This window comes from Ovis aries, chromosome 14 (genome assembly GCF_016772045.2).
Source record: "Ovis aries strain OAR_USU_Benz2616 breed Rambouillet chromosome 14, ARS-UI_Ramb_v3.0, whole genome shotgun sequence".
Classification (NCBI taxonomy): domain Eukaryota; kingdom Metazoa; phylum Chordata; class Mammalia; order Artiodactyla; family Bovidae; genus Ovis; species Ovis aries.
In genome coordinates, this window is record NC_056067.1 from 55,338,045 (window position 1) to 55,359,978 (window position 21,934).

The 21,934-nt window shown below is 51.8% G+C and overlaps 1 protein-coding gene across 2 annotated transcripts; it reads left to right on the forward strand.

The window, feature by feature from the left end:
• The first annotated feature begins 6,960 nt into the window (after positions 1 to 6,960).
• SNRNP70 (small nuclear ribonucleoprotein U1 subunit 70) lies at positions 6,961 to 21,391 on the forward strand. 2 transcript variants are annotated; one of them, XM_027978597.2, is made up of 10 exons: positions 6,961 to 7,162; positions 7,904 to 8,060; positions 9,594 to 9,656; positions 9,780 to 9,834; positions 13,667 to 13,731; positions 13,851 to 13,913; positions 14,559 to 14,640; positions 17,821 to 17,922; positions 20,406 to 20,493; positions 20,573 to 21,391. In XM_027978597.2, exons 2-10 carry the CDS (start codon positions 7,914 to 7,916, stop codon positions 21,231 to 21,233), a joined length of 1,326 nt encoding a protein of 441 aa, XP_027834398.1. In that variant the 5' UTR covers positions 6,961 to 7,162; positions 7,904 to 7,913; the 3' UTR covers positions 21,234 to 21,391. The 2 variants fall into 2 exon arrangements, with proteins under 2 accessions (XP_027834398.1, XP_027834399.1); XM_027978598.2 differs by having other exon boundaries at positions 20,600 to 21,391.
• Positions 21,392 to 21,934: the final 543 nt, after the last annotated feature.

A 21,934-nucleotide genomic window follows, 5' to 3' on the forward strand; every position in this document is an offset into this window, starting at 1 on the left:
AACCATAGTACAATTATTTGCCAGGAAATTAACAATGGTATATTACTCAGACGTGAGTCTGAGTGAACTCCAGGAGTTGGTGATGGACAGGGAGGCCTGGCGTGCTGCGATTCATGGGGTCGCAAAGAGTCGGACACGACTGAGCGACTGAACTGAACTGAACTGAACTGAACTGATTACCATTGACAAATAATGCTACAGACCTCATTTGAGTCTCAACAATTTTCCAGTGATGTTCTTCCTCCAGTTTAGAATCTAATCCAGGATCCCACATTACACTGAGTCGTCTCTTAATTTCCTCTGGGAATGATTTCTAATAATTCCACTCCTATAGCAACTGAATAACTGAGGTCACCTTCACAATAGATCCTAAATCTTACCCCTTCTTTTCATTCAACTGCTATACTAACTGGGCAGGACCTTATGAGGTCTTCCCAGGACAAACCTCCACCCTACTCTTGTCTTCTGCCTGCCTTTTGTAAAAAACCTTTAGCCAAAGAATAAATTTCATCAGAAAAAAAAAAGAAAAGGTGCAGAAGCGAAGAAGAGCAGTCAAACAAATAATAGTTTAATTATTAAACAAAGTCAATGACCTTTCGTTCTTCTTCAAGGGCTGTAGATAATATTCTGAGCCATCTCCTTTGAGACGTTTTGCAGATACCAAAACCTCCACCAGGTGGAAGAAGTTAACTGCATGATAACCAGACTGTGGCCACGACATAAGCTGCTTCGCCTTGCACAGTTCCCGAACTGCCCTCAAACAAATGGGAAAAAACTACCTCTGGAACTGAAGATTCAGTTCAGTTCAGTTGCTCAGTCATGTCTGACTCTTGGCGACCCCATGGACTGCAGCACACCAGGCTTCCCTGTCCATCATCATCTCCCAGAGTTTGCTCAAACTCATGTCCATTGAGTCGATGATACCATCCAACCATCTGGTCCTCTGTCATCCCCTTCTCCTCCTGCCTTCAGTCTGTCCCAGTATCAGGGTCTTTTGCAGTGAGTCAGTTCTTTGCATCAGGTGGCCAAGTATTGGAGCTTCAGCTTCAGTATCAGTCCTTCCAATGAATATTCAGGACTAATTTCCTTTAGGATTGACTGGTTTGATCTCCTCGCAGTCCAAGAGACTCTCAAGGGTCTTCTCCAACACTGCAGTTCAAAAGTATCAATTCTTCAGCACTCAGCTTTCTTTATGGTCCAACTGAAGATTAGCTGTACTTAAAACAATCAAGATGATGTTGGTCAGACAACTGCATGACGAATTTCAAGATGATTGTCAGAGATGACTGTACTGCTCTGCATGTAGCTCCCTCCCTCTGCCTATACATCCCTGAAACACTCTTTTAAAAGTTCTTGTGGGGGGCACTTCCGGTTCAAGATGGTGGAGTAGAAAGATGTGTGCTCATCTCCTCCTGGGAGAACACCAAAATTACAAATAGCTGTTGAATAACCATTGACAGGAGGACTCTGGAACCCACCAACAAAGATACCCTTCCAAAGACAAAGAAGAAGCCACAATGAGATGGTAGGAGGGGCACAATCACAATAAAATCAAACCCCATACCTGCCGGGTGGGTGACCCACAAACTGGAGAACAATCATACAAAAAAAGTTCTCCCACTGCTGTGAAGGTTCTGAACCCTATGTCAGGCTCCCCAGTCTGGAGATCCTACAAAGGGACTAGGAATGCCCAGGAAATCTAGCCTTAAAGGCAGGCAGAATTCGATTACAGGACTTTCACAGGTCGGGGGGAAACAGAGTGCTCAGTCTTGGAAAGAGTTAGTTGCTCAATTGTGTCTGACTCTTTGGGACCCTGTGAACTGTAGCCGGCCAGGCTCCTCCATCCATAGGATTTTCCAGGCAAGGATACTGGAGTGGGGTGCCATTTCCTTCTCCAGGGGATCTTCCCAACCCAGGGATTGGACCTGGGTCTCCTGCATTGCAGGCAGACCCTCTACTGTCTGAGCCACCAGGGAAGTCCTTGGAGGGCACAAACAAAACCTTGTGTGCACCAACATACAGAAGAAAGGAGCAATGTCCCCACAGGTGACTGAACTAAAACTACCTGCTAGTGTTGGAGGGTCTCCTGTGGAGATGTGGGTTGGCAGGGACTCACATCAGGCTAAGATCAGGAAGGTTCCCCTTGACCTTAACCCTCCTGGAGTTCACCATTAACCCTACCATAAAGCCCAAAGACCCCAGGGCTGGGTCACCTCAAGCCAAGCAACTATGAGGAAGGGAATACAACCCCACACATCAGCAGATAATTGGATTAAAGCTTTAGTGAGCAAGGCCCTGCCCACCAGAACAAGACCCAGTTTTTTTCCATCACCAATCCCTCCCATGAGGAAGCTTACACAAGCCTCTTAGCTTCATCCATCAGAGGGCAGACAGAAGAAGCACAGTCCCAAGCAGCTAAAACAAAAACCATATTACAGAAAGTGAATCATGATGAAAAAGCAGAAAGTTATGTCCCAGATGAAAGTGAAAGTCTCTCAGTCGTGCCCAACTCTTTGCAACCCTATGGACTATATAGTTCATGGGATTCTCCAGGCCAGAATACTGGAGTGGGTCGCCTTTCCCTTCTCCAGGGGATCTTCCCAACTCAGGGATTGAACCCAGGTCTCCTGAATTGCAGGCAAATTCTTTACCAGCTGAGCCACCAGGGAAGCCCAAGAATACTGGAGTGGGTAGCCTATCTCTTCTCCAGTGGATCTTCCCAACCCAGGAATCAAACCTGGGTCTCCTGCATTGCAGGTGTATTCTTTACCAGCTGAGCTATCAGGGAAACCCAAATGAAGGGACAAGATAAAACCCCAGAAAAACAACTAAATGAAGTGGAGATAGGCAAGCTTCCAGAAATAGAATTCAGAATAATGATAGTGAAGATGATCCAGGATCTCAGAAAAACAATGGAGAAGATGCAAGAAATGTTTACCAAAGACCAACAAGAACTAAAGAACAAACAGAGACGAATGATACACTAGAAGGAATAAACAGCAGAATAGCTGAGGCAGAAGAACAGATAAATGACATGGAGAACAGAATGGTGGGAATCACTGCCACACAACAGAATACAGAAAAAAGAATGAAAACAAATGAAGGGCCCTAAGAGACCTCCGGGACAACATTAAATGAGTGAACATTTGCATTATGGGGGTCCCAGCAGGAGAAGAGAGAGAGAAAGGATCTGAGAAAATGCTTGAAGAAATAATAGCTGAAAACTTCCCTAACATGGGAAAGGAAATAGTCAATCAAGTCCAGGAAGCACAGAGAGTCTCAAGCAGGATAAACCCAAGAAGGAACACACCAAGACACATAGTAATCAAACTGACAAAAATTAAAGACAAAGATAAAATATTAAAAGCAACAAGGGAAAAAAATGACAAATAACATATAAGGGAACTCCCATCAGGCTATCAACTGATTTCTCAACAGAAACTCTACAGGCCAGAAGGAAATGGCATGATATATTTAAAGTGATGAAAAGAAAGAATCTACAACCAAGAATACTCTACCCAGCAAGACTCTCATTCAGATTTGATGGAGAAATCAAAGATTTCCAAATAAAAAAGTTAAGAGAATTCAGCACCACCAAACCAGCTTTACAACATATGCCAAAGGAGCTTCTCTAGGCGGGAAACATAAGATGAGGAAAAACCTACAGAAAATAAACCCGAAACAATTAAGAAAATGCTAACGGGTCTTACATAATTACCTTAACTGTAAATAGGATTAAATGCGCCAACCAAAAGACATAGACTGGCTGGGTGGATGAGAACATGCGCAGGTATGCACTTCCACTTACCACATCACTCTGCTTGACCCCCAAGTGGTATGTAATTATTTTATATTGTTAAGTTACTCATGTTCCCATTATGGCTTGCAATTGTAATTATCTTTCATTTTTTTGTCTGGCTACTGATTGTGAAAACTGACAAACATCTTTCACTATTATAAATAAATAATAAGCAACCAGGGTTTCCTTGGTGGCTTAGAAGGTAAAGAACCCACCTGCCAATGCGGGAGATGTGGGTTAGATCCTCGGATCAGGAAAAGCCCCTGAAGAAGGGAATGGCAACCCACGTCAGTATTCTTGCCTGGAGAATCCCAGACAGAGGAGCTTGGTGGGCTACAGTTCATGGGGTCACAAAGAGTTAGACATGACTGAGTGACTAACACTTAAGCAACCAAAGTAAAAAGAGAGAGAGAGAGAAAAAAAAAGTTCTTGTGGAACTTCCCTGGTGGTCCAGTGGTTAAGACTCCACTCTCCCACTGCAGGGGGCACAGGTTCCATTCCTGGTTGGGGAACTAAGATTCCTCCATGTAGCATGGCACAGTCAAAATAAATAAATAAATAAAAGTTCTCGTGCTCTGATTGGTAGGGGGGAGTTGGTTCTTTGGTACATGAGTCCACCTTCTCCCCAGATGCCTGGCCTCCTGAATAAAGCAACTTTCCCTTCCTACTAACACTCATCTCTGGAGTATTGACTTCCCAGTGGTGAGCAGCTGAACCTGAGTTCAATAACACTACCTTCTTAGTCCAACCCATCATCTCTTTCCTGGAAATTATAGCCTCCTGAGCATCTGCTTGTTCCCCTTCAGCCTCTTTCCTGCATTTTCTTCTGTCTATTGCCATTGATGTGATCTTTTAATAATGCAAATTATGCTTTGTCCATCTTCTGATCTAAGCCCTTTAGTAACTTCCTATTTATTTTCAAATAAAATCTGCCCTCTCCCCCATGTGATACTTTATTCTGGCAAAGATCAGCAATGGCTGCTACAACCAGGGGGTGAGAGATGAGATGGTTCGGGAAAAGTGGCAAAGTCTCACTGCTCAGATTAGCGAGGAGAAAATGTATTTCTAGAGGGAGATCTGTCAGTTGGCTCCTTGATCAGGTGGCCAAATTCAGCATCATAATAGTGGGACTATCTCCAGATGTGATGCAGTCGAAGTCTTAAGTATCACCAGGGAAAAGTTCTTACCAAAAATGCTCAACATCAGTTTATTCAAACTTCAGACTCAATTTCCATTTTACAGGCAAACAGGGTTAGTGCAAGACACTGTAAACCCCATGAGGAAATAATCAGAAATCCAGAATGTGGGACTTTCTACTGGAAACTGGTCTGAACTTAGGGGAAAAACCAACAACATAATTTGGGAAAAAGTGCCTGTGTCTGTATTCTATATTAAAAGAGAATAAAGAAAAAAAAAAGGATAAAGAGACAGGACAACCAAATACAATGCATGAAGCTTGATTGACTTCTGGTTGAGATTAAAACAAAATACTTGTGGGTCTATTGGGAAAGTCTGATTTCTGAATAAATCTGAAATAGAGACTGGATAAACTTTCTTAGAGGTGAAAATAGTTTTGTGGGACTGGATAAACTTTCTCAGAGGTGAAAGTAGTTTTGTGGTTATGTAGAAGAATGCTCTTAATCTTAAGAGATGCATGCTGAAACATTTAGAGGTGCAGTGCCTCAGAAATTTACTTTTCAATGATACAGGGAAAAAAATTATTAAAGCACGTTTAACTTTATTTTCATTAAATTTTTTATTTCGAAATAATTTCAGAATTTTGGGAAGGCTCCAAAAAAATAGTTCAGGGGGTTCTCATATACATACGTAGATAAACCAAATATGTCAAAGTACTTAAAACACGATAATAATCATTTAAATTTGTAATAATTCCTGCAATTATTATTAAATAGGCAATTGAATCTATCCAAAAAACTTAAAAAATACTTAACTTTTTACAGGTCTCTTGCTGCTGCTGCTGCTAAGTCGCTTCAGTCGTGTCCGACTCTGTGCGACCCCAGAGACGGCAGCCCATCAGGCTCCACCATCCCTGGGATTCTCCAGGCAAGAACACTGGAGCGGGTTGCCATTTCCTTCTCCAATGCATGAAAGTGAAAAGTGAAAGTGAAGTCGCTCAGTCGTGTCCGACTCCCAGCGACCCCATGGACTGCAGCCCACCATGATCCTCTGTGCATGAGATTTTCCAGGCAAGAGTACTGGAGTGTGGTGCCACTGCCTTCTCCAGAACCCTAAATAACATGACCATCAGTTCTCTACTCTCTCCACCAACAACCTGGGACTCCCGCCATCCTTCCTAATTCAGGGCCTTTGCACTTGCTGTTAACTCCGCCCCGATCTCCCTTTCCTTGGGCCTCTGTTTAAATGTCATTTTCAGAAGAGCCTTCCATTATCATCCTTTTCAAAAAAATTTTTTTTTCTTTTTGGTGCAACACACAGCATGCGGGATCTTAGTTCCCTGACCAGGGATTGAACCTGCGCTCCCTGCAGTGAAAATGCGGAATCTTTACCACTACACCACCGACGAAACCCTGTCGTCCTTTCTAAAACAGCTCCTCTTCCACAGCTGAACACCTTATTCTGCCCTTTTTTTTATTGGGACGGCCACTATCAGCAGTTAATTTTTTAATGCCTTTATTGTCTCCTCCGCACGATGCAAGCGCAAAAAAGGGAGACTTTGCTTTAGTCACATGCTACATCTTCAGAATCCAAACAGTGTCGAGTACATGGTGCGCTGGATGGAGAAGTTATTGATTTAATAGCTTAGGTAAGCACATCCTCCACGTAGGGACTCTTTGCTAGGTGGCGGAAGGGTATAATACTGGTAACTGATCATACACGCATGCGCCCAAGATCCGGGAAGTGTGTTAGGGAAAGGGGTGGAGCATCCAGAAGAGTCTCGCGGACAGAGGCGGTTGGAGTCCAGAACGCGAGGTGGAAAGGGACCGCTTGGGGCTCAGCGCGCGTGCGCACTGTGACTTCCAGCCTGCCGCGGCAAAGGCGTCTAAGACGCCGGAGGCGGGGGTAGTGGCTTCGCGCCTGCGCAGTGCCTGCGGCGGCACCAGGGTCCCTGTGACTGAGTTGTGATTGACTGGCGCAGCGCGTGCGCCTTGCGAACGGCGGAGGGATTTGAGGCTGTTCCCACCCCTTGCCCCTGTCGCGAGCCGAGGCCGCGCGGGCTCGTGAGCTGCGGCCTGGTGCGCGCGCTAGGCGGGCGACAGAGACTGAGGGACGTGGACGCCGCCGGAGTCGGAGCGAGAGCCGGAGTATCCGCTGCTGAGGGGCCGCCGGAGCCGCCGCGAGCCCCCGGACCGTCGCTAGGCCGAGGAGGGCGCCGCGCGGCGGGTGAGTGTGACTGAGTGGCCTTACCGGGTGCGGGGCCGCTACCCACAAGCCCTTGCGGTGGGCCCCGGTCCTTTCCCCGCGGCCGGGTCCCTTTCCCGCGCCACCGTCACAGCACCTTTTTGCATCCCTTATCCAGAGTTCTCTGGTCACTTAAGCTCTCTTTCCATAGCCCCTGTCCTCCTCAGCACTTACCCACAGGCCCTTGCGGTATGTTGCTTTTTTCTTGTCGCCTCCGCGGACCCTTACCCATAATTCATTTCGCTTGTGGGGGTCCAGATCTATTACCCACAACCCCCTGGCTTGAGAGGCTTGCTACTTTTGACCCCTTTCCTTAATCGAAGACTTCCTGCGACCCTCGCCCCGTAACCTGTTATCCACGGTATGGGACCACCAGCCGCCACTGCCCTGGACTCCCTTTCTCAGGATCCTTGATGTCCCCACAACCGCTCCCAGACCCTCAGCCCCGCGGTTCCTTGCCCAGGACTCTGAGACTTCACTACTCAGAAACCCTTTTTTAGTCTTTGTTTCCTTTACCGGTTTGGCCCGTCTTCACGCGACCCTCCCACCAAAACCCTCTTTCATTCAGATTTACTCCTTTTCCTTGTGACTTTGGAGCGCGCTGTACAGAACCTGTTTTGATACTGAGATTTTTGCTTCTATTTCCTTCTTTTCCTGGGAGTCAAGGGGTTATAGGGGCTTCACCTCCCCCAGCCCACCCTAATATAAGGCTTCTGCTCTCAGACTTGGCAAGATGACCCAGTTCCTGCCGCCCAACCTTCTGGCCCTCTTTGCTCCCCGTGACCCCATCCCATACCTCCCACCCTTGGAGAAACTGCCACATGAAAAACACCACAATCAACCTTACTGTGGCATCGCGCCCTACATCCGAGAGTTTGAGGTGAGTTCAGTGAGCAGACTTGGACCTGGGTTGGGTTCTGGGGCGTCGTGGGGCTGGACTGGGGAGTTCAGTGTCTGGCCAGTTTTCTGGGCTGGGGTGATTATTATTTCTTTATTTAGCTGTGCCCCGTTTAGTCATGGCATGGGAACTGTTAGTTATGGCATGTGGAATCTAGTTCCCTGACCAGTGATGGAAATGGAACCCAGGCCCCCTGCACTGGGAGTGAGCAGTCTTAGCTCCTGGACCACGAGGAAAGTCCCAGTTTTCTTGTCTTGATCAGGGTTCATTATGTATCCCTTGTTGAGTTTTTGTGACAGTTCAGTGGTTTGTGACAGTAACTACCAGTTGAGGATTCAGACTGTTGAGTTAAGTAGTCCTTGGCACATTTATCGGCTGTGTAACCTTGGACAAGCAGCAGATTCTTCTAGTCCTGTGGTCACTTTATTTATAGCAAGGGAATGTTTATATCTTTGTGATAATTGACAGAATTAATTGAAAATTTTGTTATGGGGCTTGGCACCAAGCAGTCAGGAATGGTCAATATTTCTTATTTTATTTACCATTTTTGTCATTAAAGGGTTAACACCAGGTGATGTGCTGTTAAGATGGTGGTCTTGAGGATTTCAGCTTTGTACCCTCAGGGCAAACATCAGTAAATGACTAAGGCTCATGGACCTCGGTTTTTTCATTTGTGAAATTGGGATAACAACAGTCCACCTCTTAAGGTGGTCAAAGAACATCTGAGTATGTTGGCACATGGCCAGAAGTCAGAAGAATAACCATCTGGCATGAGTGGGAAAGGGAAGGAGGAGGAACTTGTGGAGCAGAAGTTAATAGTGAGATGACAGAAGAGTGGTTCTTCATTGAGACTTGCCACCCTCAGTGAACCGGTGCTTGGAAAATGTTATTAGCCAATTCAGCTAATTTAATAACTCTAGGTGTGTGGCAGGCGAGGGTCCTGTGCCAGTTGTGTGATGGGAGCTTGCTGAGGCCTTTAAGAACTGCTCTGGCCCTCAGAGGGTGTCCAGTTGCTTACCCCGGGCTCTGCACTGCCAGCTGCTTTTGCTTCAGGCCTGGTCCCGATTCCTGTCTGTAATAGAGGACCAGTATTGTGATACTCACAATGTGATACGATAGAGGAGTGCAGATCGATGCTTTTGATAAATACAAGAGGATTGTTTTCTCTTTTCTAGTATTTTTAGAGAATACAGAGTTAAAGAAAATCACATTTCTAAGTTCAGTGAACATAAAACTACTCTGTTAGATTGCTGTAGACGTTTCTGCATATTTTGTCTCAGTTTCTCTACTTCTCTTGTCACAGACCAATAACTGTTCACAGATTGCATTCGTCTACGGACCACGCTTTGATCTGCACTGTTCCCCCACCTCCACTGGCCTGGGAACTGTCCATGTTTGTGTGGGCGTGTGTGTAAACGTGCAGGAGAGTGTGGCCAAGATGTTTGTTATTTCTTGATTGGCTGTTCCTGGCTGTTTTCCCCTTCCTCCCACCGCTGTCACTCTCCTTATTCCCAGGACCCTCGAGATGCCCCTCCTCCAACTCGAGCAGAAACCCGGGAGGAACGCATGGAGAGGAAGGTATGTAACGTTTGCCTTCTGCCTCACTTTTTTTTTTTTTTTTTTTTTGCATCTTACTTCAAGATGTTCCCTGATATCAGGGCCCTCCTATCTGTATTCAGTTGTCTACCTTTCTCCTGACAGAGACGGGAAAAGATTGAGCGGCGACAGCAGGAAGTCGAGACAGAGCTAAAAATGTGTAAGTCTCTCCTCTTTTCATCTCTTGTTCAAGTATGCTTGTGTTTCTCTTCCCCAGGTCTACCCCAGGACTCTTATTTCAGAATGTAGGTTGTTGTCAGTTCACTTTATTAGCCCCCACTATTTGCCAAAGCCTATATTTGGTTTAGGCTTTTAAGCAGGAGCTTATGGAATAAGGCAGACAGGAAGGGAGCCTGGTACTCTGGGCTGCCTCCTGCAGGTGTCTGCCCTTGGAGAGGTGGCCCCTGCCCAGCTGGGTCTCCCAGGCCAAGGCAGTGAGGTCCAGGCTCATGAGGCAGTTCTGGTTCCATCTCAGGTCCCTGGCCCTTGGGCTGGAAGTGCTTCATCCCTTCCAGGTACAGGAGGAGTCGGAGTTTGGGGGAGGGACATTGTAGTCATTAACCAGACTTCACAAAAGAGTCCCATATCAACCTCAGGAGGCCTTTTCTTATTAGAGCAAGGACTGTGTAGTCAAAAGATGGGTTTTCCTCCCATGCTTGTGAGGCTCCAGTGAATCACGTCACTCTGAATCACATTTCCTGGAGAAGTCCATTGCTGATGGAGCTCATCAGACAGACACCTGACAACCGAATACCTGGGTGTCTCAGCTCAGCGCTCTGAGCTCTGGCTTTCACTGCGTTCCTGTCGTCTTGGATGCCTCAGAGGCATCTTGCACTGTGTCTGGACCACAATCAGGATTTCCTCTCCTCACCAGCCTGGTCGTCTTTCGATGTTTGCTTCACTGGAACATGGTCATCCAGCTTTGCGAGTCATGGCCAATCGTTTCCACTCAGTTTGCTTTTAACACCTTTTCTTGCTGTCTCCCCCAATTGTCTCCAAGACCTACCCGTGCTACTCTCTGAATGCCACAGATCTGAGCATCCTCTCTGTGTCCACCAACCCCGAAGGCCCCTCCAGCCTGGACACGCAGTCTAATGAATTTACCTACATCTCTGTCCTCCGCAAGTCCTCTAGGGCTTTTTGAAATACAGCTCTTGATTATACCTTTCTCTGCTAACAGCTTTTTTTTTCCCCCCTTTGGGCTGTACCATGTTGCCCTCAGAATCTTTGCTCCCCAAACAGAGATTGAATTCGGGCCCTCTGCAGTGAAAGTGCAGTCCTAACCACTGGGTCGCCAGGAAACTCCTATACAGCTTCCTTTGGTTTTCAACCTAAAGACCGAAGTCCCTTCCCTGCCTGCTGAGGGTGCATTCTGCCCATGCTCCCTCTCCTCTTGCTCCAGCCTGCGCTGGCGTCTTTTTTGCCTCTTCTTTCCCAGATGGTCTCCTGTTGCTGGGGCTCTGCCCAGGCCGTTCCGCCAGTCTCACATGGTACCTTGGTGTGTATGCAACTGCCCTTTGTGTGTCTGGCAGCGTCACTCCTCAGGGAAGCCTTTCATGGCTTCCTTGCTCGCGTAGAGTCCCCTTGCACACCGAAAGCCCTGAGTCCTGCTGCAGCTTGGTCATGTCAGTCTGCGGGAGGAATTCGCTGATGAACATGTTACATTGGTTCACAGTGCAGGAAGCAGGGTTCTGGTGGAATTTGCTCACCATTGTGGCCCCAGCTCCTGTAGGACCTGGCACACAACAGCTGTTGACAGCAGTTGACTTGGGGACCCTCTCAGCTCTGTTGCTGGGGCACAGGCCTTGGAGTCTGACCCACGTGAGTTTAAAAAAAAAAAAAAGAATTCTGGCACGTGAAACGATACTGAGGATAGTTGAATTTAGGATATGGGAGACTGTATACGACAAACTTGTGATCCAGTTTCCTTAAATGAATGTGAAAGCTGGGGAAGCAGGTGGGAAGGGAGTGGACCAAAGGGGTTAAAGAGTCAAAGGGCACCTCAGCCAGATGGTCATTGTGGAGCTTGTTCGGGTCCTGATTTAAATAAGCCACCTGCAGAAAGCTTGTTTTGAAACAGTTGAGGACATTTGATTGAACACTGCGTTTTGGTGAAAATAAAGAACTGATGTTAAGTTTTCAAGGTGTGATACTAGTACCGTGGTTACTGGTTTCTAAAGCCTTTATTAGCTGCTGCAGTGGTGGTGTATACCTGGAGTTTGCCTTAGTATACTGCTTGGGATAGAGATGTGACCAGTGTTGCCACGTGGTAACCACTGAGATTGGTTCTGATGGGTTCATTATACTGTTCTCTCTTTCCTTAAGTGTTGAACTTCCCTGTGATAGAAAAGGAAACAAAAAGGATGGCTCAAGCACAGCATGGCTCTGCCCTAGGAGCCTCCATCCCCCAGTGCGGAAACGGGCTGTGCCTTGCCACCATTAACAGCTACCGTTCAAGGGCACCTTGCTGAACACTTGATGTATTTCGTGTTTTTTACTTACAGCTTCCAAGTGCAGTAGGGTTTGTTACTCCAGTTTTTAAGAGAAAATGAAGGTCTGTGGAGTCTGGGTCTGCTTAGCAAGAGTCAGAGTTCTGAGATACTTCCTTGTTTCTCATCCCCACAGTCAAGTCTTTTGAACCCCTGCTCTGGGCTGCTGCATAGATAACCTCTTTGCCCAAGGGTTCCCTGAGGGCAGAGCTGCCAGCCGGGTGGAATGGCGTGAGGGTGTGCGCGTGCTGCCAGTGAACTGCTGATGAACCTCAGCTCGTTGCCACCGTCTTGGCTGAGATTCGTGGGCACTGCGCTAGCTTTTACCTTGGGTCACGCTCCTGGGCCTCTTGGTTAAGCAAAAACCATAGGGTCTCGTGCCAGGGTGGTTTCCCTGTGTCTGCCAGGAACCTTTGGCTGCTCATGCAGAAGCTCTGCTCTCTGCTGTTTGGGCTCCATCCGGTCCTGCAGGCAGTGATTGGGTCCCCTGTAATGCCACTGCGGTACCACCTACCCCCTGGTGGTGCTGAAGTTTGTCTCCTGTTAAATACACCTTCCTGTCAAATGGTATTTCAGTGAGGCCTTTCCTGACCTTCCCAGTAAAATGCTTCTCCTCATCTCTCTGTTATTACTGGATAGAACTGGATGATGGTTGGTCTTAGGTGGTTTACTGGAAGCCTCCCTGCAGTAATAGATGAGCTCCAGGAAGGCAGGGGTCTTTTTTCCTTCTTTTTCACTGTTGTTACTCCAGCACCTACGGGAGTTTCAGGCAGATACTGCTTAACAGATACCTTTTGGGTGAATGGATGCAGATTAAGACGTGGGCACAGACGGTTACAACCCAGAAGGATGGGCTTCGGGTGAGGAAGTGAGGGGCAGGCACAGGGATGAACGTGACCTGTCCGAATCACCTGTGGAATTAGTTCTGTAAGAGTCTGGCTTTGTCTGTGGAGCTGGTTGGTCCTCAGTGGTCTGGCAGTAGTAAGGCTGGGAGTTAACCCCATCCACCCAATGTGGCCCAGCTGTGGGTTCCTCCCTGAGGCCACAGGGCACAGGGAAGAAACCGGGTTGCCATCTGAGGGTTGCTTGATCTCAGGTTTTCCTGTGGGCTGCAGTTGCAGGCCTTACCAATGGGTGGCACTGTGGCACTGCAGGTGGCAGAGGAAGCAGTGCCTGGCAGGATCAGGTTGCTTCTCCAGAGATGCCCTTTTGGGCTTAGCTACTCCCACCTAGGAGGGACTTGGGACTCAGGATATGTAGACCTGAAAAAGGGGGGCAGTAGGCTGGCCGCCATCCTGTCAGCTTGAAGTCAGTCTCATCCCTTCCTTTAATCAGCCTAAATCAGCCGCTCAGATGAGGTCTGCTGTGCTTCAGGGCAGTCGGGGCTCAGAGGGGCCTGCCCATGGTAGCCGACCGGAAGCTCTGGGCCTGTGTCCATCAGTCTCTTTCTTGCTCTGTGGTGTTGTTGATGACTACTTACAGAATTTTTTTTATCCTGCACAGGGGACCCTCACAATGATCCCAATGCTCAGGGTGATGCCTTCAAGACTCTCTTTGTGGCTAGAGTGGTGAGTCCCCAGCTCCCAACCCCTGGCGCCCTAGGCTATGGAGAGCGTGGCTGTGGACAGTAGACTCGGTCCATGGGGTGTTTGAGGGCTTCTCTCACTTTCTTTCTGTCTCCCTGTAGAACTATGACACGACAGAGTCCAAGCTCCGGAGAGAGTTTGAGGTGTATGGACCCATCAAAAGGGTGAGTGGACCAGAGCAGGGGTGCTTGAGTTGAAGGTGTGCGGAGGGAGGGAGGAGGCACCGCGCCATTTCGGGCTTCAGACGCCACGGCCTGGGTTTCTGTCCTGCCCGCACATCCATGCTGGAGTCTCGGGATAGCGGAGGGAAGGCAAAGAGGTCATGATTACTTGCTGCTGATTTAGAGCACAAGTCAGCAAACTGCAGACTTAGTGAGTGAAGTTCGTTGGTAATCTAGCCAGGCCCACTTCACTGTCTGCAGCTGCTGTTGCTGCAGGGCAGTTAGGCAGGTGCGACAGGGACTGGGTGGCCCTCCCTGCAAGCTGGAAATGCCTGCTCTCTGGCTCTGTGTAGAAAGTGTATGTTGACTCTTGTTCTAGAGCACGGCTTCATGTATAACGGACATTTCTTCATTTGGTTTAGAAGTTCCTCAGATGCTCTGGGCTCTAGCAAGGGCTTGAGGTCATTGTGCACATCATTTGCTAAGCCCAAGGCCGTTAGAGCATCAGTCACTCTGGGTCCTTGAAGGGGCCGGGGGAGGGTCAGAAGCATCTGTTGCTGGCATCATCCAGCCCAGAGCTGTGTGATTGATAGGGTGAGTTGTCCCCTTGTCAGAATTGACCTCTGCCTCCTGCCACCCACCCTCCAGATACACATGGTCTACAGTAAGCGGTCGGGAAAGCCCCGGGGCTATGCCTTCATCGAGTACGAACACGAGCGGGACATGCACTGTGAGTGGCCGCCCCGCACCCTGCCCTCTGGCCCTCTCTCTTCTCTACTGCCCCAGCCCCTTCCCGTCGTCTGTCCCCTACCCCCCCTCCCCGCCAGACCTGACATTAGCGATGTCTCTTCTCCTCCTCCCTCTGTTTCTGATATATCTTTTTTTTTTTGTTTTTTATATACGTGTTTTTTAAAAAACAAAAACCAAAACCCCCCACAACGTGTGTGTGTGTGTGTGTGTGAACCTGGGGAGGTAAGTGTCACACGTTGAACCTCAGGGGCAAGGAGGGAACCCGGTGGGGGCTAGGGCTAGTTGGAGGTGGGGGGAGGGGTCGGATTTTCGGGGAGCCTCTCCCCATTTCCCCCAGCAGATTTGGGGGCGGCCAGGTTGCAGTGAGGACTGGCCTTTGAACCTGCCCTCTCCTCCCCCCAGCTGAGCTGGGGCTGGGCCACCCGACCCTCCACCTCCCCACCCCTGGCCCTCACCCTGTTCCTCGGCGGGCAGTGGGCTGGTCTGCGTGTTCAGCGCCTGCCCCCACACCTCCAAAGCCCCCGTTGAGGCCGCGGCGGCGTCCACATGGGCAGGGCTGGGCGGGCGGGGGTGGGCAGGGCTGCGGCGTGTCCAGGGGCCGCCGTATTAATTGACTGTTCTTATTGTCACTGCAGCCACCACGCAGCTGGCTTGCAGCTGATGCTTACGCTCCCCTTACAACACCTCAGTGTATGGTTGGTATAAGGGTTTGTATCATGGGTAAGATCACTCAGCACCGCACACCAGCCCAGCTTAGCCAGGCAGCTCAGGAGCAGCGAGGCCTCCCTCCTCCCACCCCCAGCCACCCCTCCGCCTCCCCGCACCCAGAGCCCTTTCCTTGTTTGGGTGCCCTCTGTCCCTTCTGGCCCCATCCAGGTGCTCTCTGACAATCTTGCTGATCCCAGGAGGGGAGAGATGCTCCCCGATGGGAAAGGCAGCCGGCCACTCCAGTTGGCCTCGGTTTAACCCCCAGCATATCTGGCTTCCCAACGGCCACGGCACGGCGGTGGGAACGCAGCAGGGCCAGGGCTCCTGGTGGAACCCTTCAGCCCTTCCTCCTCTCCTGGCCCCTGCCCCTGCCCCTTCTGCGGGCCCTCACTGTGGTGGCCCTGGAGAGTCTTTTTGGTTGCTAGACTCGGGGTGCTCTGCTCATGTCTTGTCTGCCTTGTCACAGTGGAGCCTCCCGAGAGGCTGTGGAGCCCAGCTGCTCTCCAGAGTGCATGGACTTGGGGATTGCTGTGGGAGGGGTCGAGCGACAGGCTGTGAACAGCTGAAGGTGCTGGAGCTTTTACTGAAAACCCTTCCACTGGCTGGAGACCTAAGAGAGGGAGAGCGAGCGAAGCCTAGAGATACACACGTCACATTTTTCTCTGCTGTTCTTCCCGGGTTGGGCCTCTTCTGGGGTTTGGGACATGACCAGAGCAGGGGTCCTTTGCTTGACTGTGTCCCCAGTCCTGAAATCCCGCCCCCACTACGCTCCTCTGGGTTCAGGGGCCCAGCGGCCCCTTCCCCGTGGATCATGGGCAGTACTCCCATCTCCTGGACCCCCGAAGCTGTCCCCTTGTGTGCCAGCCTTTGGGCTGAAGCAGATGGTGGGAGGGAGTGAGAAGTTCAAGGTGGAAAAGTCATTCCATGTGCTGAGGGGGTGGGGCCTGTGCCTAGCTGAGCGTGGATTTTATGGGGAAAAGCTGAAGGTGGACAGGTTTGCTAAGGCCTCCCTAGCCGCTTTGTAGAATTCAAACAAGATAGTCCTTTCAAGTTCCCAAGCTCTATGTTAACCCTGTCTCCCTCCTCTTCAAGGCCTCCATGAGGTTTCTTTGGGGTCCACCACTTCCTCTGCCTGCCTCCAGGCGGTACAGGAGATGTGGTTCCTCGCCCCTCCGGGGGCTCCCTAGAACCCCCTGGCTCCCTCCCCCGTAGCTTTAGCTGACCCCATGGTGGTGGGTGTGGGGTCTGTGCGCGTGCTCAGGTAAGCTTGGGGGCTCCAGGTAAGCGGTCCCGTGTCCCCCCCCGGGAAGCCCGCCTCCTCGCCAGGCCCCCAGGAGTTGCCGAGCCCCCCCCATCCCGCTCGGTTTGGACACCCGCAAGGCTGGCATCGGTAAATGGCACCTTTTTCTCTTCCTCTGGTTGTTATTTGGGGGGGGAGCGGGCTGGGGCGGGGCCGGGTGTTGTGGCTGGTTGAGGATGACCCCCTCCGCCAGGGCTGGGGGTTGGGAAACAGGGACGTTTTTGGCCTCCCGAGAGCCCCGTGTGAGGCAGCCCCGGGCTTGGGCCTGTCCTTGGCTGTGTCCTGCCCACCCGCAGGACGCGCTCCTCCCCGCCTCTCCCCCCTTACTCCGCACCCTTCCTGAGGCTCAGGTCGGGCTCGGCCCTTCCCGGCGCGTGTTGCACTGGGGTGTGGAGGGAGAGCTGGGCTGGGGGCTGGGTGGGTATAGTCTCGGCAGGTAAGGCAGGGATTTTCAGTAGCACCGCACGACTCCCATGCCTCCCTCCACTTCCCTCTGCCCCACCTGCTGTAGGGGGCCCCCATAACCCACCCTCTACTCCCTGCCATCTCCTAAAGATTTCTCCTGCCCCCTTCTGGTTCATTTTCTGTTCTGATGTCTGTTTCCCCCATGCTCACCCTCCCCCAACAAAAACCACAGTAAAAGGAAACCGGTGTGAACTGGGGTGCGGAGCGGCCAGCCGGGCCTCTGCTCCCAGCATGACGTTTTAGGGTGCATGCCTGGGGTTGTGGAGGAGCCCTCCCCCACTGCAGAGTCCAGCCTTAAGTTAACCTCCAGTTTCTTTGCAGCGACTTTGGCCGCCTTGGTGGGAGGGGGCTGCTCTGTCAAAGGGGAGTAGGCCTGGCCTGGGAGCCCAGGGCAGTGGTTAGGGTGAGCATAGTGGTTGGGAGTGGGCCGGCCCCCCAAGAGTGTTTGGGGGTGATGAGGCAGGTGGTGAGATGGAGCAGGCCCCTCCCGGGTTGGGAGAAGGTTGTCTGGCTGTCAGTTGCCTGGCTGTCTGGTGGGCCTGTGTGTGTGCGTGCGTGTGTGCGCCGAAGTGTGCTGACGGGGACATGGCGGGTGTGGCGGGTCGGGATGCCACAGAGTGGGGCCGTCACCTGACTAGAGGATCCTCTGGGGACTCCTCCCCCTCCCCTTCCCCACATCTGTTGCAGCCGCTTACAAGCATGCAGACGGCAAGAAGATTGACGGCAGGAGAGTGCTCGTGGACGTGGAGAGGGGCCGCACCGTGAAGGGCTGGAGGCCCCGGCGGCTAGGTGAGCGTGCCCTGCTCTGGCTGGGCTCGGGGTCCTGCTGGCTCCCTCTCCCTTCTCTTCCCCCCCCCTGCTGCTTTCTGTCTTCTCTTCCCCATGCAGCTGCTCACATTCCTCCCTCTCTCCAGCTCAGCCTCTCGGTCTCCAGCATTCTCTTGGTCTGTTTTTGTTTTTTATTCTGGGTTACCAATTAGGAGCAAGAGTACTGACCTGGAGAAGCCAGTCTGGGATCAAATTCTGACTTGCGCATACCTGGCAGGTGGATTTCTCCCCTTTTCTGACTCATTTTCCTCATCCTAGAAAGTGGGAATAATCTCAAGAGCTCACTGAGTTCAGTGTCTCAGATACACAGCCTGGCAAATGGTGTACAGTGGGGCTTGAAAAGTCGTTCTGGCATCCGCTTAGACTTTGCTCCTGCTCATCCGGCCTGTTCGTTCATTGATTACTGAGTAAACACTGGTGTGATCACCAGCTGCGTAGCAGGCTTCTAGTCAAGGGTGAGACATACATGGTTGGCCGCTGCCCTCAAAGCTTCAGTCCCTCTCACTGTCATCTCTTATTGTCAGTTACCGTCTCAGTCAAGGTCAGGTTGGTAGCAAGTACCAGAAAACAGTATAAAGGGGTCTGTTGGTATAGAATCCCGGTGTCTTGGGGCCTTGTTGGTGTAGAAACCCCAGTGGCTTGGAGCCCAAAGATGGGGGAGGTCTGTGGGCCTTGAGGCCCTGGCGGCTGAGCCTGCAGCATCCAGAGCTGCCTCTGGCAGCTCTGTGCCTTCTGCCTTGTTTGCTTGCTGTCTGTGAGTTGGTCCCTTCTGGCTCTCTCCCCACGGAGCCAGTGTGGTATTCCACAACGCAGTCTTGGATGAGTCTGCGCTTCTGGGTGGGTGGATCTAAGTGGCTCAGCGTTGGGCCTGGACCTGGGGCTGAGGTTGTGCCATCCAGACTTGGCTGTCGAGGACCAACTCCAGTGAGGGGGAGTGACCCAATTGTCAGAGAAAATAGTCTTCGCTATGCAGACACCCTAGGCAGGTCCAGTACCCTCTGACCTTATTTCTGCCCCCAGCCTGCTGTTCTTATGCTTGACTTGCCTTTACTGAGTAAATCACACATGTATCTGCCGAGTGTCAACTCAATAGATAAGTTCTCCTCTCCCTCTCTGGTTTCTTTGGGTTGGAGTGAGTCCTTCAGAGTCTGCTCTTGCCCATTGTAGAATCCTGGAATCTCAGAATCTTCTAGTTTGATTGGCATTCCAACTTTCTGATGGTGATAGCCAGTGCATTTTGACCCAGTGTACATGCAAAAAAAATACATTTAACCCAAACAAAAGTTTGATGAAACAGTAGTTTATCTTTTCTACGGGCAGTATATATACTAGTGTTTTATGTTCTGTTTCTTTCTTTTAAAGAAATGGTTGGTTGCATCCTGTCAGATTTAGTGATGTGACTCCACTGCTGGGTTGTGATCTGAACATGGAAAGCACTGGTCTGTTTCTCCGCATCCTTGCTGGGTGGCTTGTCCTCTGTTCGGATGTTTCATGTCCATGTCCAAGCTTTTGACCCTCATTGCTGAAAGCTATTCCTTAAATAGCTTCAGGAAACTCCCTTCCAGGCAGTGGGGGCAGAAGACTGAGTGAGAGGGCAGCTTCTGGAGTTAGCGGGGAATCACGTCTCTGCTCTGCCCTTTCTTGCCGAGTCACCCTGGGCAGGTGGCTTTTCAGCCTGCGTTTGTTTCCCACGTGAAGGAGGAGGGTAACTGCTGCTGCTTCCAGTTGTCCTTGTCGCCATTTGCTCGTCCAGCTTTTTATCGTGGCTGCTGGTCCAGCGTCCTGATGGAAGGCGCAGTACAGGCTAGAGAGGGAGGCAGCTGTTAATCAGCTCTCTCTTGAACGTGCGTGTACACACACATAGACGAAATTGGAAACTCCACCTGAGACACACACGTGAAATCGGAAACTCCACTGAAGTTCTGAAGCCAGTGTGTGGTCTGTGAGTGGAGAAGGGCCTCAGCTGGTAGGTCAGGGCAGGCGGAGTGAGGAAGTGAGGTGTGGGTTAAGGTGCGGAGGGTAAGTGGGAGTTAAGTAGAAAGGAAGGTGAGACTCCAGGGGAACGGGTGAATGATCCCCAACACTGGGCAGGAAGGACATGGAGACCATGAAGAGGTTGGAAAATGCCTGGAACCTTTAGAGCCAGGGGCCCTTGGGCTGAAAGACAGGGAGGAGGCCGGCCTCTGACCTTGGCTTGGGCGGTGGGCAGCCACTGCCGGCTTTGAGGCGGGTCAGGCTTCAGTTAGAAGGATCGGGGCTGTGTCTCGGGCGGGAATGACCGGAGGAGAGGGTCTGTCAGGGGCTGGGGCCTCCCCGGTGGGGGAGGTGAGCCCGGAGCCCTATGAGGGCGCGTCCAGCTGGCGCTGTGACCTTCTGATCTCTGCACTGCCCGCCGTCTCGGGGTCCCCACCCGCTCTGACCCGCCTGTGTCTGCCCCTCCCCAGGAGGCGGCCTGGGCGGCACCCGGAGAGGCGGGGCGGACGTCAACATCCGGCACTCAGGCCGGGACGACACCTCCCGCTACGATGAGAGGTGAGGCCGGGCCGGGTGTCCTGGGAGCGGGGCGGTGAGTGGGGGAGCCCTGCCGCAAACCTCTGCCCACCTCATCCAGGCCCGGCCCCTCCCCGCTGCCCCACAGGGACCGGGACCGGGACCGCGAGCGGGAGCGCCGGGAGCGAAGCCGCGAGAGAGACAAGGAGCGGGAACGACGACGCTCCCGCTCTCGGGACCGGCGGCGGCGCTCTCGGAGTCGCGACAAGGAGGAGCGGCGGCGCTCCAGGGAGCGGAGCAAGGACAAGGACCGGGACCGCAAGCGGCGCAGCAGCCGGAGCCGGGAGCGGGCGCGGCGGGAGCGGGAGCGCAAGGAGGAGCTGCGCGGAGGCGGAGGCGGAGGCGGCGGCGGCGACATGGCCGAGCCCTCCGAGGCCGGCGACGCGCCCCCGGATGATGGGCCCCCCGGGGAGCTGGGTCCGGACGGCCCGGATGGCCCAGAGGAGAAGGGCCGGGATCGTGACCGGGACCGACGTCGAAGCCACCGCAGCGAGCGGGAGCGGCGCCGGGACCGCGATCGCGACCGGGACCGGGAGCACAAGCGGGGGGAGCGGGGCGGCGATCGGGGCAGGGATGAGGCCCGAGGTGGGGGTGGCGGCGGCCAGGACAACGGGCTCGAGGGTCTGGGCAACGACGGCCGAGACATGTACATGGAGTCCGAGGGAGGCGACGGGTATCTCGCTCCGGAGAACGGGTATTTGATGGAGGCTGCGCCGGAGTGAAGAGGCCGCTCGCCGGCCGCTTGGACGTGTTCCTACTCCCCCTGCTGTCATCCTCTCCCCCACCTTCCTGGTCACCACCTGAATCTGCCAGCCAAGGGTAGGAGTCTCCTTATTTGTTTTGGTCTCTTGGATTTAAAAATAAAATTTCTTGTTGATAATGGGCGCTTGGTTTCTTCACTGCTCTTACTGTCTTCCCCAGGAGGGTGTCACCTTCTGACTTAGATGGCCCCACTCTGGTGTTCCAGGACAGGAGCTGTATGAACTAAAGGCTAGGGCTAGTCCCGGATAGCCAAGCTGTTGAGAGTAAGGAAGACCTCCTTAAGGGTCCTTGATGCCTTGCTTTTTTTCGGTGCTCCCACACATTTCTTGTGGAGCTGTTCATACTCCTATCTTAGTGTGGGGATGGGGCTCTGGGCCGTGTTTTCACGAAGCGTGAGAGCGAGATAAACAGGTAAAGAGAAGAGACAGGCTTGCCTATAAGTGGTATTGGGACAACTGGACAGCAGCTACATGTAAAAGAAAAAAACATTTTCTTAATGGCCATATACAAAAATAAGATGGATTAGGGCTTCCCTGGTGGTCCCGTGGTTAAGAATCTGCCTGCCAATGCAGGGGACATGGGTTTGACCCCTGGTGTGGGAATATCCCACATGCCAAGGAGCTGCTAAGCCCAGGTGCCACAATAAGAAACCACTGCAATG